Genomic DNA, 12,681 nt, shown 5'->3' with positions numbered 1-12,681 from the left:
AGTTTAAGATTTTGCATCATTCTGATGTCATGTTCTGCATTGATTATAGAAATATTAGAAAGGTTACATTAGCTAATCGTGTCAAAATGCTAAAATGCACCTACTTAAACTTAATTGCTCATCATAAAAGGATAATAGCAGAATCATCACACATCAAAATCAGAAACTTCTGTCTGATTATGTCACTATATTCTGTTATTGCCACAAAAACAGTGTGACAGTCAGAGGAGGGGGAACATTTTCTTTTTAATTCAATCCAAGAGTCACATTAACAAGTTATATCATAGCAGTCCTCAATAGACAAATTCAAAGCAGCTTGCATTAATGACTCTTCATCCAAATGCATCCATAAAACAAAACTTATAACAAATGAGACAGGAGGGGGGGGGACTCCAGAGGAAACCCGTGGAGTCATCGCCCACGCCGCTGCGAGCCATCAGAAAGACACCATCACTCTGGCAGAGTACACAAGTCTTTCGTCTTGGGCTCGCCGCTGGACACACGGCGGTAAACAGGCAGCAACAGCAGATACTCGCTCGTGCCTCGCAGGTGTACAGTTCATCTGCACCTCTATAGAGGCACAAAAAAAATAAAAACCATAATGGCTCCCAGTGGCTTCACACAGCTCTGATGCAAACGTGGAATACACAAAAAAAAATAAAAAAAATTGACATGCTGATGAAAGTGAGCCACCCTGGAGACGCTCAGATGGACATTTTAATTGGACACGAATACCTGGGAGTGTTAGTGTGCAAGACATTTCATTCTGAGACACCAGTGTCCTCACATCTGTACAAAAAACAGCCTGGTTGTCATTTACAGGAGGAGTAGATGAGCAACCAGCTGCTGAAAGGGGAAACCAAGATCACATTACTGGGGAGGACATTTAATACTTGCCTAATCCACGGTGCAAACTGGTTATTACTCATTCAAAGGTGTGTTCCTACAAATTAGCAGCCGTAACGAGCTACAAAATCCATACGATCCTGAGACGTGTAGGAGGGTGGGCTGAGGGAGGTCCTATCGCGTGTGCCAATGTCTTCCGTGCCCCCGTTGTTGAAGCACATGTGGAGAAACGCGACAGTACGGCGACAAGAAAAGTAACATTCTTTGTAGCACATATGAAGGAAAAAAAAGGAAAACTAAAGTGCAAGGACACAACTGGATGTAAGACAGAAATAAAGGATGTGTTTTGTGGAGTGTTTGTGCGGTGCGGCCCGTCATGCGGCGGCAGGTTTCACCTCGGGGCCTTAGGCTTTAAAAAAAAAAAAGAAAAAAAAAAGGTGTCATGAGGGTGAAAAGGTGTCAGTTTTAGACCAAAACTTCTTAGGAAATGTCCACTGTGGGTCAGCGCCTCTGATTGTGACAAGATTGTCTATACATTCTCTTCTTTAGCATAAAAATCCTATAGGTTCAAGGCTACTGGTTTCCGTAAGAAATCTGCATTTCAGTTTTAAGCAGCCGACTCAGCAGAAATAGTAATAAGGATTTAACTTCACACAACGCAGCGCTAAATAGTTGCAGTATTTTTTTTAAAAAAAGGGAAACAATGTAGCTCATTTTTCATCATCGGTACAATCTGCAAAGGAGAGATCACAGATCTTTTGTCATGGCAGTGAAAATAAAAGTCATTCACATACGTATATCAAAAATTCCCTAAATGTCCCGCATTTGGAATATTCAAAATACATATCGGAACTCTTTGAAAGCAAACGTCTTGAGAAGGATTAAGAGATATTGCTTCACAGAAAGCTGTAAAGGGAATGAGGAGGGAACATGAACAGTCTGCAGGGACGAAGGGGAGGAAAACGAAACCGTATGTGGAGAGAAGTGAAATACAACTGGCAACAGCTACTATTAAAAATAGTCCCTTTGAATGATTTGAGACATTTTTATCTCAGTCATTGTAGATATTAGTGGTTCCATGTGCTTTCAAACTAACAAATTAAAATCAAAACTGACCTAAATGAGCTTCAAATATGTTGTATAAGGATTGGAATAGTTGATTGTGGGAGGAGGGAGGGAAAAAATCTCCATCATTCCATACCCAAACTGGCTTTAGGACCATGGACTCCACGAGAACGTAAACTGAATCACTTTTGGTCGCAAACACTTTCAGTAGCAGCTCATTGGGAATAACTTTTTTTTTTGTTAGTCTCCGAATTCAGTCTGGCTCCTTAATGAACTGGTGAGGGTGAACAAAAACAGCCTCAAAAGATCAAACGCTCCGCTGATGGTCGGGACTTCATCCGCTCACACTCGTGAAACGGTGGGAATTGAATGCATCGCTACAGAGAACAGCAAAAGTAGAGGTGACGTAAAAAAACAAACATCACCCTTTTTGGTCCATGTTGATTCTTTTCAAAAACAAAAGGAAAGGGGTGATGACCGCTGGAAGAAAATAAAAACATGCACAGAACCCGGAAAGAGGCAGATTATGACATCATTGATTTGTGTTTTTTTAAAATCACTGAACCCTGAGCTAAATCAAATATTTCATCGTGTGTGTGAAGATCCGCTCCTGAAGACCCGGGTTCACCTCAAATATGGCTGCTGTGTGCAGCCCAACCGTCACCGGCGCCCGCGGGTCTCCCCGTCTCAGAGCCCATAAACTCTGCCAGCTTCAGTTTTAAAAAAAGGCATCTACCATGAATGAGAGAAAACATAAATATTACAGATTTAGTAGTGAATAATGATTTCACCCAATGTTTGACTTCATTTCCTGGGATTAGGTTTTTGTTAATCTCCCTTGTTTCCCTCCTGTATAAGACATGCACAGTTAGGAGGGTAAAATATAGGTGCGTTCCAGGAGTTTCCATTAGTGCTTGCCCTTTAATAATTCAAGCTTCATAGATGACGATCTATATGTTAAAAAAATTATTCTTTTCACAAAATAATCCAAAAGACGGTTTAGAAATATCCTCGGAGATTTTGTGGAGCCGATACTGATAAAAATGAAAAAGTAAACGTTTGCAGTTGCGGTTACTGAAATATACATTATCCCTTAACAACCGTGCTCCCCTTACTGCTTCACACACACACAGGAAGAACCGCCTCTCGCCAGGAGAGGCCTTCGTTTCATCCCAGCACGCCGCTCAGTTGTGTTTCTTGTGGAGTCCGTCTGCCGTAACGTGGTAGTTGGGGCTGAAGTCGGGGCAGATGCCGTTGCTCAGTTTGGGGATGCCTTTCAGGTTCAGAGACGACAGGCTGGTCTTTGCTTGGTGATGGTGACAGGTTCCGCTGTGGAGGTCTGGATTTTCTGTGTACAGGAAGTCCTCAGCAAAATCTGGGTTCAGATCCACAAAGCTCCTGAACTTGTCTGCGAGAGGCCACAAGAGGGCGCCAGAGACAGGGAAACCATTAGAAAAGGCTTGGAAGGAAGAGTCCGATAGCCTGCATCTGTTCTGAAGAACAAGCTGAAATGGAAAATTCTCTCCATTCACTCACCGAATGTGATTTTCCCAGTATCGCCAACATCAATGGCGTTAAAGAGGCGGGACACGCCGAGATGAGTCACGCCTAACGCCGTCTTCAGTATTACTGCCAACTCCATCTGCGTAATGGCACTGTCCTCCTCCGCCTCAAACATCTGGAGTTTCAAACATTCGGACATTATGCTCCTTCTGAACATCAACTGTTGAGCATGAACGGAAGCAATGACAACATGCTACGTGCTAAAAATGGTTATATCTACGTATTTAATCCCTCAGAAATGAAGAAGACAACTTTGGCAAATGTCTTCCTGAATTACACAAACACATGGCCACTGGTTAAATAGCGCTTGAAAAAAATGAAAATAATGTACCTTAAAAGCCAGTTTCATGGTTTGCAGAGTTTTGGCAGGTCTGCACACAACAGATAAGGCTATCACGTACTCTCTGACATCAATGTAGTTCTCATCACGCTGGAGAAAAAAGGAGACAATGGAGAGTTTGTGATCAATGCAGTTCATTTGGAATGGCGGAGTGTTACCAGACAGCAGAGCAAACCTGGTCCTGAGCAGTAAGAAAGAGTTAAAATGAAATGTGAAGCAGCTATTGAGGAAAAAGGAGCGTATCCTAATTTGGAATGAAAATTCTCTGGAGGGTTTACCTCATCGAACAGAGCAAACACGTCTCGCAGCATGTCGGAAACTGGCACATCCAGGAACTGAGCAAAGTCGTCCAAGTCCAGCTTCTGCCCCTCCAGTTTCCTGGCCCGGTTCCCGTACTCCTGCAGAACTTTCTCGGTGTTCTTAGGCTTGAGCCTGGCACAGGCAGGAAACAATACTCTAATTAATTAACTTAAAATCAGCCTGAGAACTCAAGTTCGGTTACAAGTTCAATCGATACTGAATTTAACGCTAATCTGGGTCCCTCATGCTAATATTCAGATGACTGACGCGGCTCAAACTGCCCCTTGGACCCCCTCTCAGTGATTCCAACTGTGCACATCATCAGTTGAGCTTCTCGGAGTGCACGGTGAGGCGACACCAACTGGCTGCGGATGTTGCCGAGCGTGTTGCGTAAGGGGAAGGCTGAGCAACTCACCCCAGCCTCCTGACCAGCTTGGCATACTCCAGCAGGCAGGTGTCGACTGGCAGCCTCAGCTGGCCCTCCGCCATGGCCAGCTGGCAGTCTTCAAACGAGTAATCTGTGATGGGCACCCCCAGCGCTCTGAGGGGAGCGCGGCGGAGACGGTAGATCAGCCAGAGCGACAAGTCTTATTCACTGGAGCTTGTATTCATTTGAAATGGGAACTTACTTAGCCATGACACGCCGCACGTTGATGGCGAAAAGCGCGGGGTTCCTTTTCTCCTCCTCTGAGGGGGTGTAGACAGGAAGGAACTGCAGACAGCAACAGCAGCATCCACAGTGATGCACTAATTGGAGGTGATGATAAAGGAACAGCGCGTCTCTTTGCTCAGTGAGGCGCGTCGACAGGAGCTCAAACGTACCTCAATCACAAACTCGTTGTAGAGCTGGCAGAGCGTCAGCCACAAGATTTCAAACCTGGACACAAAAGAACAGCAAAAACATCCGACTCTATTCTTCTGGCTCTTTAATTTTAATAAAAGTGCAAAACTATGGCCGGTACTTACGCTCCAGGGCCCTGCCACGTCCATGTGATTGTATCCTGTCAAAATTAATAGACACCAGTAAGAACACATCTTTTTAAAAAATGCCATTTTTAACTCATTCATGTGACTGTTCACACACAGTAACACAGTAAACCTCCTCAGCAGCACCTCCGACAGGAGGAGCCTGAATTAATTTGCTGGAGTTCTGCAGTGACATCGGCTGAGGTCGGTTCTCCTTCACCTCTGAGCCCGCGCGCTGCTTCAGACCCTGATTATCCAGATTTCCAGTCCAGCCATCACAAAGTCACTCTGCCTACTTCACTGAGTTCATCTCATTACCAACTTCAGCTGACCAAGGTCTCTGGCCGGCCGGTAGGTGACTCACAGTTCCATTAGAGGGGGACGTCAGGCACAAATGAGGATGTACTACACAAAGTGAAAAGACTGCGCTCAGCTTTAAACACACCACAGATGTATTTATTTGTGGATTTCTGCAGACACCCAACCACAGACTTCTGCAGACAAAGGCTGTGTTTTCACAAAATAAAGGGATGAGATTTCCACGTCTGAGGAGGTAAAACCTTCAGTTCCCACAGCCAGCTGGACGGCTCAAGTGTTTGAGTCAGGAATAACCACTGATTCCTGAAGGGACGCCGACATCAACCATTAACAAACACACTTAATTAAAAGGCGGTATTTATAATTCAACTAAAAAAAAAACAAGATAAAGGAGGCAATGTTGAGGGTGTAGCTTCAGTAGTGATGTGTAATTTATAAGCAGCATTTTTCCTGACAAAACCTGCAGATATAAAACCGTATGAGCTTCGAGAGATGAAATGTCCTCATCCATAATTCTCTATATTCCTCATTTCACTTCTGAGGATGCCATATCTGCCAGATGGTGGAATGATTCTATCCACTAAAACTGTGACCTCTCTGTGCTTGTGAAGCCTTTTCTCCATGAAATCTACAAATATAACTCAAATATTCATGAGTGCCGACACCAGCAGAGTGTGAACTCCAGCAGGTACGCACCCCGTCGTATGGAATTCTGTAAGTTTGTTGACTCTATACGCTCGGAACTAAGAGTCTGAACAGAAGGCAGCTGTAAAGGGAGTGAATGTACACTTCAGTGCAGTGCCTAAACTGATTTCTCACTCGTGTAGACGTAGATGCTCACTTCCTGTTGCTACCCTGAGAGTCTACAGAAGCTCTGCTGTTCTGTGTCAACTTCCTGAAAGCAGCGGCTAATTTGGTCAGCGTGTGACCTTTTCATTTAAAAACCGACCCTTGCGTAACAAGTTGTATTGTTAACACATTTTTTAAGAAAGCATCTCACCAGTTTATTGGGGTAACGGATGACCACAGGCTGCACTGGTACAGCTGGGATGAATGCTCCTGCAAAGATACGAGGCTGCACGGTCAGGTTTCAGTTCACAGCTCGGCTCAGCGTCATAATTAAACTTAAAATATCAAGGGAAGCTTAAAATAACCATCATTGAATGCAAACACATACTGAACAGCCTTAACCTGAGTGAGGGAAGTTGATGAGCAGGGAGAAATACCTGGCTTAAAGGTAATGAGGCAGGATCTGTTGGTGCACGTTCCCTCGGGAAAAATCATGATCTGAACAGCAAAGGGAAAAAAGGAACTCAGAGGTTGAAAACACTACGAATATTAAAAGTGCAAGATCCCTGCACTGCAAGCTCAAAAAAGAAAGGACCGAGTGGTCTCCCATTGAGTCAAAATGCACGCTCGACTGGATTCGGCTGAGCGTGCAGGCCCGACAAAGAATGACTTTGGAAAAATTGTTGTCACATGTGTGGATCAGCCCGCACTTCCTGGAAATGACCACGATTCCTGTAATGTTATCACAGGCCTCTTTGCATCGACCGGCGCTTTTCTGGTCTGCCCATTGATTTCATTTGGCTGTCATTTAAGACATCCTGCTCTTATTAATTCCGTGCAAATACTCAGCGTTTTTAACGTCTCTATCCAGAGCGTCCTTCCATTTACCTGAGGCCACTCCCCTCCTGAATGCGCTCGGCGTTTAATCTCCTCCACCGTCTTCTTTCTGGAGTCCTGGTCCGACCGTGACACAAACACTGGTCTGATATATTTAATCAACGCTACGAGTAAACAGAAGAGAACAAAAATGTTACTTCCAAACACACTGGCTCATAACTGAAACTGCACAATAATATCACTATTATAACCCTCAGACAGAAAGGAAATGAAAATTGAAATGTAGTCTGGTTAAAATAAAAGGATCTAATCTGCAGATGTTGGCAGCTTTTTCAGTTTCTCCATCCTTTCTCCTTTAATGAAAAACATGGTTACTTGTGTTTTTAGTGCGCGCACACACACACACACACACAGACACACACACCAGACACTCCATTCCAACAACAGATTATCCCTTCCGTTAGTGCCATGAGGGACAAATACCACATGGCTGACGGCGCCACCAAGCACCTTTTCTGATGATTCAGCAGAGTCAAACTTCCTCAATTTCTTTCTGCTCTCCCATGATGACAAAGTCCACTTTTGTGTAGACTCTTATATGTGTTGAGGGAAAGTGTATGATGACCACCACTCTTTAAAAAGAAAAAAAAAAAGAAATTCCTCCAGGAAGGGGAGAAAATAAACACATACCCACACATCCACACACACCGTGGTCGTTTTCCGTGTGTCAATGTGCATAAGCCCTTCAAAGGTATTTGGCAGCTGAAATCAACTGAACCTGGAAGCCAGTTAAGAGGATCTGCTTCTGCATTAGCATGTGGACGGACGGCAAACGAGCAGAGCGTCCTTGAACTGGGCAAACGAATTAGCTCGGTTTAGCCCATTATTAATATAAGGTGATGGGCACGGAGGGCTAAGGGGTGAAACAGAGAAAACTGGGCAGCATGAGCTGCCTCTAACCCCCGGGGGTTCTCTGAAACGTCTCAGAATGCTACTTACTGCCCCACAGTGGGATATCTTTGCTCTCGGCCTTCATGACGATTGACGCCATCGTCATGGTGACCGGGATGGCGTCAAAGTAGGAAGAGTGGGGGGCCAGAGTGAGGATGGGTGCTTCTGCAGGCAACGCCCTCTGACCTTTCACCGTCACCCAATGGAAGCCTCCCGCAAACCACATGACCCGCATGATGAGCTTCAGAATGATGTCTACCAGTCTGGAAGGAAGAGACACGTGCACGTGAGGATGAGGAGTAAACCTTCAATCCATCTTTTAGGAGGGGAGCCTACCTCCTCCAGAGGCACTGGGGTTCAACGGCGGTCTCTGAGCGCCCGACTGTGGCCAGGAAGGCAAAAGGCCAAGCCAGCAGCATCATGAAAGCAGCTATGAGCAGCCGGATGGGGAACAGCGTGACCGTCATCAAAGCGATCTGCCAGACAGAAGGAAAGAGCAGAAGGAGTTAAACATAGGTCTGAACGTGCGCCGTCATCCTGGCAGATCACAACCTCAGTCTGGCAGCAGCGTCTCAACCAGTCTGCCCCGGATGATGTCACTTCCTCTTTTGTTCATGCGTTAGGTCTTGAACTAAAATGTGCGCGTTTCAAAAGCCGTGAAGCATTGTTCCATTTGCTGCTCGTGTGTTGTTGGAGCTGCCAGAATGGACGCTGTGGATTCATCTGAGTAAAGAATGATCCCTTCCTGCTACGCGCAGCGTTCTTCTGTGGCCCCTGCTGTGGAACCGTCTCTGCTTTTGATTGGAGCTGCAGCCTTCCTCTTTGAGAAAGCTTAAATAAATAAAATTTAAATCAATTTGCTCACCATTAAACATATGGAATGACAGCTAAAATACACCATAAAAGATGATAACGATCAGTTGTTCCCAACAGATCGATTATTTGGCCACAGTTTAATAAACTGATTTGTTTACAATTCATGCCTCCGTGACTTCTGGAGAGGCTCAGTATTCCTGCTCATTGACGCAGACCTGGAGCCCCAAGGCCTTTGCCTCTGACATTTAAAGCTGGATGCTTATTTTACAGCTCACTCTCTCTCCCTGATTGCAGCACTTATCTTCTCTCAATGTTTGTCTTGATAACGACTCAAAGATTTCATTCACGTGTGCTAATCTGCAGCTGACACACACGGAACATTTGACCACTCTAAATAATAATAAAGGCTCATTTACCTACTCAGGAATCTAAACGCTTTTAGCTGCTGCTGTGAACTGCATTTGACTCAATATTTATTCAAGCCGTAGACACAGGAATGCATAAACGCCTTTTACCTTCCACTGAGCAAAGCTCTGCAATCTAAACTGTGAAAAACTTAAGCATTAAATAAATATATATAACATGCTTATATACGTCTGATTTTTGTGGTGCTGGTAGTAGAATCGTAGCAACTGGACTGTTTGAGCTTCATGAAACTGAGTTGAAGTCACCATCCAGGTCATGACCATGACCTGGATGACTGAGAAGCTTCACAGACAGGTTTCTGCTTGTTTTGCAGTTAAAAATATAAAAAAAGTGCAACTACTAACTTTTAGCCTGAATGTCACCGGTTCCTGTCCTTTTTTATAGAGCTGCGCAATTCATTTCAAACCAACTTGCTCACGTGCACCTCCTGTTAACTGCATAATCTATACGCATCCATCCGCTGGGAAACAGACGCGCGCTGCCTGGTCACGCCTTGCAAAGGATTGCGTCTACAGTTGCACTGTAGACGCCACTTCCTGTTTACAGAGCTGCATCTTGGTTCAGAGAGAAAGCAGCATTAGAAAAGTCACCTTTGTTCAAAACTGACTGAACATGAGCTCTGCCGTTCTGAATTACTCTGTGATTATACGCGTTGTGTGGAGACAACTGAGCATCCAGCACCTTCGACTGACAGATATATTTGTCTGTTCTTGAGAGGAACACATAGATTGCACACTTCTGCTGCTAATCCATAATTATACAGAGGGGGGGGGGGGGGGGGGGGGGGGTTGTGTGGGGGAGATTTATTCCCACACTACATAGCTTAAAAGCTATTGACTTGTTTCTGCCTTTGTGGGATTAAAACAGATTTACGCATTTGCAGGGTATGCTAATAAACCATACAAGGACTGTAAATTAGGTTTGTCAAAGCTCTCCTTGGGTTTAACAGTATTACCAGCATGGCCTTTGACCCTACACCAATTTATGAGGTTTACAGCTGGATTTGAACGAGGGAAGAAAGAGGTTTTTACGTTGGTACGGCCTCATCACCAATCCTCTGCATTTTGTCATCAGCTGTAGACGGATGAACTGGGGCTCAGGGACCCATAAATAAAGCTCGGCCTGTCACTGTGGTTTCTGCCCGTCTGCTATAAACTGTGACTCCACTTCCTGAGTTCATCACGTACGGCGTTTTGGTTCAGATTTTACCTTCCCGAACTGAGGCGCATTCAAGAGTTTTATAGACATAGAACAACATTTGATACTATTCTTCCTAAATACAGCAAACCCACGTTTCTCCTTTACGCTGATGTAGATATCGGCATGATGTACCCAGCTAATGAACATGTAGCAGGATTTTTAGACTGAAATGGTTAAACCACTCTCTCCCTTAGCGTTGGCGCACTTGAAATTTGAACTTTTTGCCCTTGTTCTCCACCACGAAGACATGTGTGATCCTCTGAGCGTCATTATTCTCATGTGTAACGAGATATGCCGACCCTGGTTAGCACCATTCATAAAAACCAGGCTAACCCTCACTGGTCCTGCAGATGCCTTACAGTCGTGTCCCAATTTCACACTTTAACAGCTCTTTCAAGCCCACACCCACTTCTAATCTTATATTCATTCTATATGTCAAAAGATGGTTTTCCCGTGCTGCTGTGCTGCAAGACATAATTCATCCTGCCAGCCCTACAAACTGGGACAATTTCCCCCCATTCCAAATGCATTGCAAAGAAATGGCAGCTAGACATAGAAAAGAAATGCATTTCTTTATGTAGGCTCTATAAAACACTCATTTAAATAGAATTCATGCCAGAAGAAGAAGCTCTAAAAACTCTGCAGAGAGGTATGCTTCATTGAACAGGGATCGGTTCACTCAATATAGTCACGGAATAAGGGCCAGGCCATGGCCCTGGGGTGAGTACATGTACACACAAGCAGGCACAACCTACTCAAGCCTTTCAGACAGATCATATGAGGTAAACTGAAAAAAGGAACCACATGTGCCCTGATTTATTATCAGACCCTGTTTCGAAAATACAAGCCATAAAGAACACTGGTGACTTTCTCTCCCCCCATCTGGACATGTGTGCTGTTGTGCTGCTCATAACGGAAACTGTTGCATGTGCATCGTGCAATATAAATAAACCTTTTAATATTGTGTCTTGTGACACACCTGCATGCTGCATCCAATTACACACTGTATCTGCACAGCAGAGCTTAATCATTTAAAAAAAAAAAGTGACCGGGAGCTTTTAGTAACAGCTTTTGCAGAGAAGTCTGAAAGCTCTAAATCTGATTATCAACAGCTCTGTTGGACATTGTGGTCTTAAGTTGTAAAACTCAATCAGGAACAACAAACTGGCTGTTGGGGGAACATGCAAATGACTCCCTTCTTTCAACCTGCAGGTGCTTTTGCAGTTTGAGGACGACAGTAATGATGCAGGCGGGGGGAAAAATGGAAAGCTGTGCAAACGCGTAATGGCTGCAGAAAACAACATTTGAAAGTGGCTGGTTAACAATTTGCTCAAATCCAAAAGCTGGAAAAGCAATAAATGAGCAACAAGCTAGGCCCATTCTGGAAAGCCGGTTCAGCCTAAATGGCTACATTTAGCTTCCATGTTAATGGTTAACAACCTATGAAAATAATGTTTCATGTCTATGACGGATAAACACATCTCTAAAAGAACCCGCCAGAGGAAACAGTTAAACCGTTAACGGGATAAACCAACACGACTGTAGCTGCCATTAGCCGTAGAGCTAACGCTAGCTCAGTGCCGTGCATGGATGCAGGGGGAAAATTCCAAGTTAGGTCGGAGTGACAGCCTCTGCAGACTGTGACTCTACAATATATTATTGCTCTCCAATTGCGGAAAAAGGAGTGATTAATAATTTGCTTGAAAGTGTGCATTTACCTTAGCCTTTTCAAAAGGGGTGAATTTCAAAACGTGCACAAAGGGGTTTCTGAACGGAGGAGCCTGGTCCACCTTCTTTCCATCGCCGTCCATCCCACACTGTCTGTTATTCGGCAACTTCATTCTCACAGGCAGTAACGTAACAGAGAGTTTGGAGCCAAATTCCAAATATTTACCGTCCCTGTTTGAAAGGAAGGCTCCTCACGCCAAACGCACTTCACCTTATCTGTCCTGTGCACTGGCTAATTCAAGTGGCAGAGCAGTTATTACTGTTATCGTTCTTTCCCCTACCGCATGGAGGGATAATGCTTAGCTCAAGGATTAGAAGGGGATATTTGAAGTCACCGATATCCTTCTGCTCACAGTGCGTAGGACGCCTTCCTTCCCTCACACCGTGTTCCCCTACCGCTCCGTTAGCTCTGTATGCTAACAGACCCACGACTCCTCTAGCCGGGCAGTGCGCATGCGCAGAACACCTCCGTCGCATCCTCTCCATCCGCGGAGCGCTCCGCGATGCTGCTTTCAAATCTCCGCCAAAATGTCGTA

The 12,681-nt window shown here is 44.7% G+C and overlaps 1 protein-coding gene across 1 annotated transcript; it reads right to left on the bottom strand.

The window, feature by feature from the left end:
- Positions 1-224: 224 nt before the first annotated feature.
- On the bottom strand, positions 225-12,586 carry LOC101078533 (lysophosphatidylcholine acyltransferase 1). Its single transcript, XM_003966017.3, has 14 exons — positions 12,136-12,586; positions 8,312-8,451; positions 8,024-8,238; positions 7,076-7,188; positions 6,625-6,685; positions 6,399-6,457; positions 5,081-5,115; positions 4,937-4,991; positions 4,744-4,826; positions 4,530-4,655; positions 4,093-4,246; positions 3,806-3,904; positions 3,448-3,589; positions 225-3,319 (listed from the first exon to the last, which is right to left on the bottom strand). Exons 1-14 carry the CDS (start codon positions 12,256-12,258, stop codon positions 3,096-3,098), a joined length of 1,629 nt encoding a protein of 542 aa, XP_003966066.3. The 5' UTR covers positions 12,259-12,586; the 3' UTR covers positions 225-3,095.
- Between the last annotated feature and the right edge of the window lie 95 nt (positions 12,587-12,681).

The sequence above is a fragment of the Takifugu rubripes genome, chromosome 7 (assembly GCF_901000725.2).
Source record: "Takifugu rubripes chromosome 7, fTakRub1.2, whole genome shotgun sequence".
NCBI classification, from domain to species: Eukaryota; Metazoa; Chordata; class Actinopteri; order Tetraodontiformes; family Tetraodontidae; genus Takifugu; species Takifugu rubripes.
This window is presented reverse-complemented; position numbering and strand designations above follow the sequence as displayed.

Excerpts from the sequence above, each read along its gene's own strand:
- LOC101078533 (XM_003966017.3), bottom strand. The coding sequence starts at position 12,258 with ATGAAGTTGCCGAATAACAGACAGTGTGGGATGGACGGCGATGGAAAG. Across the intron at positions 4,247-4,529 it reads AAGCTGGTCAGGAGGCTGGG|GCTCAAGCCTAAGAACACCG; the intron begins GTGAGTTGCTCA and ends TGCCTGTGCCAG. Across the intron at positions 3,590-3,805 it reads CCATGAAACTGGCTTTTAAG|ATGTTTGAGGCGGAGGAGGA; the intron begins GTACATTATTTT and ends TTGAAACTCCAG.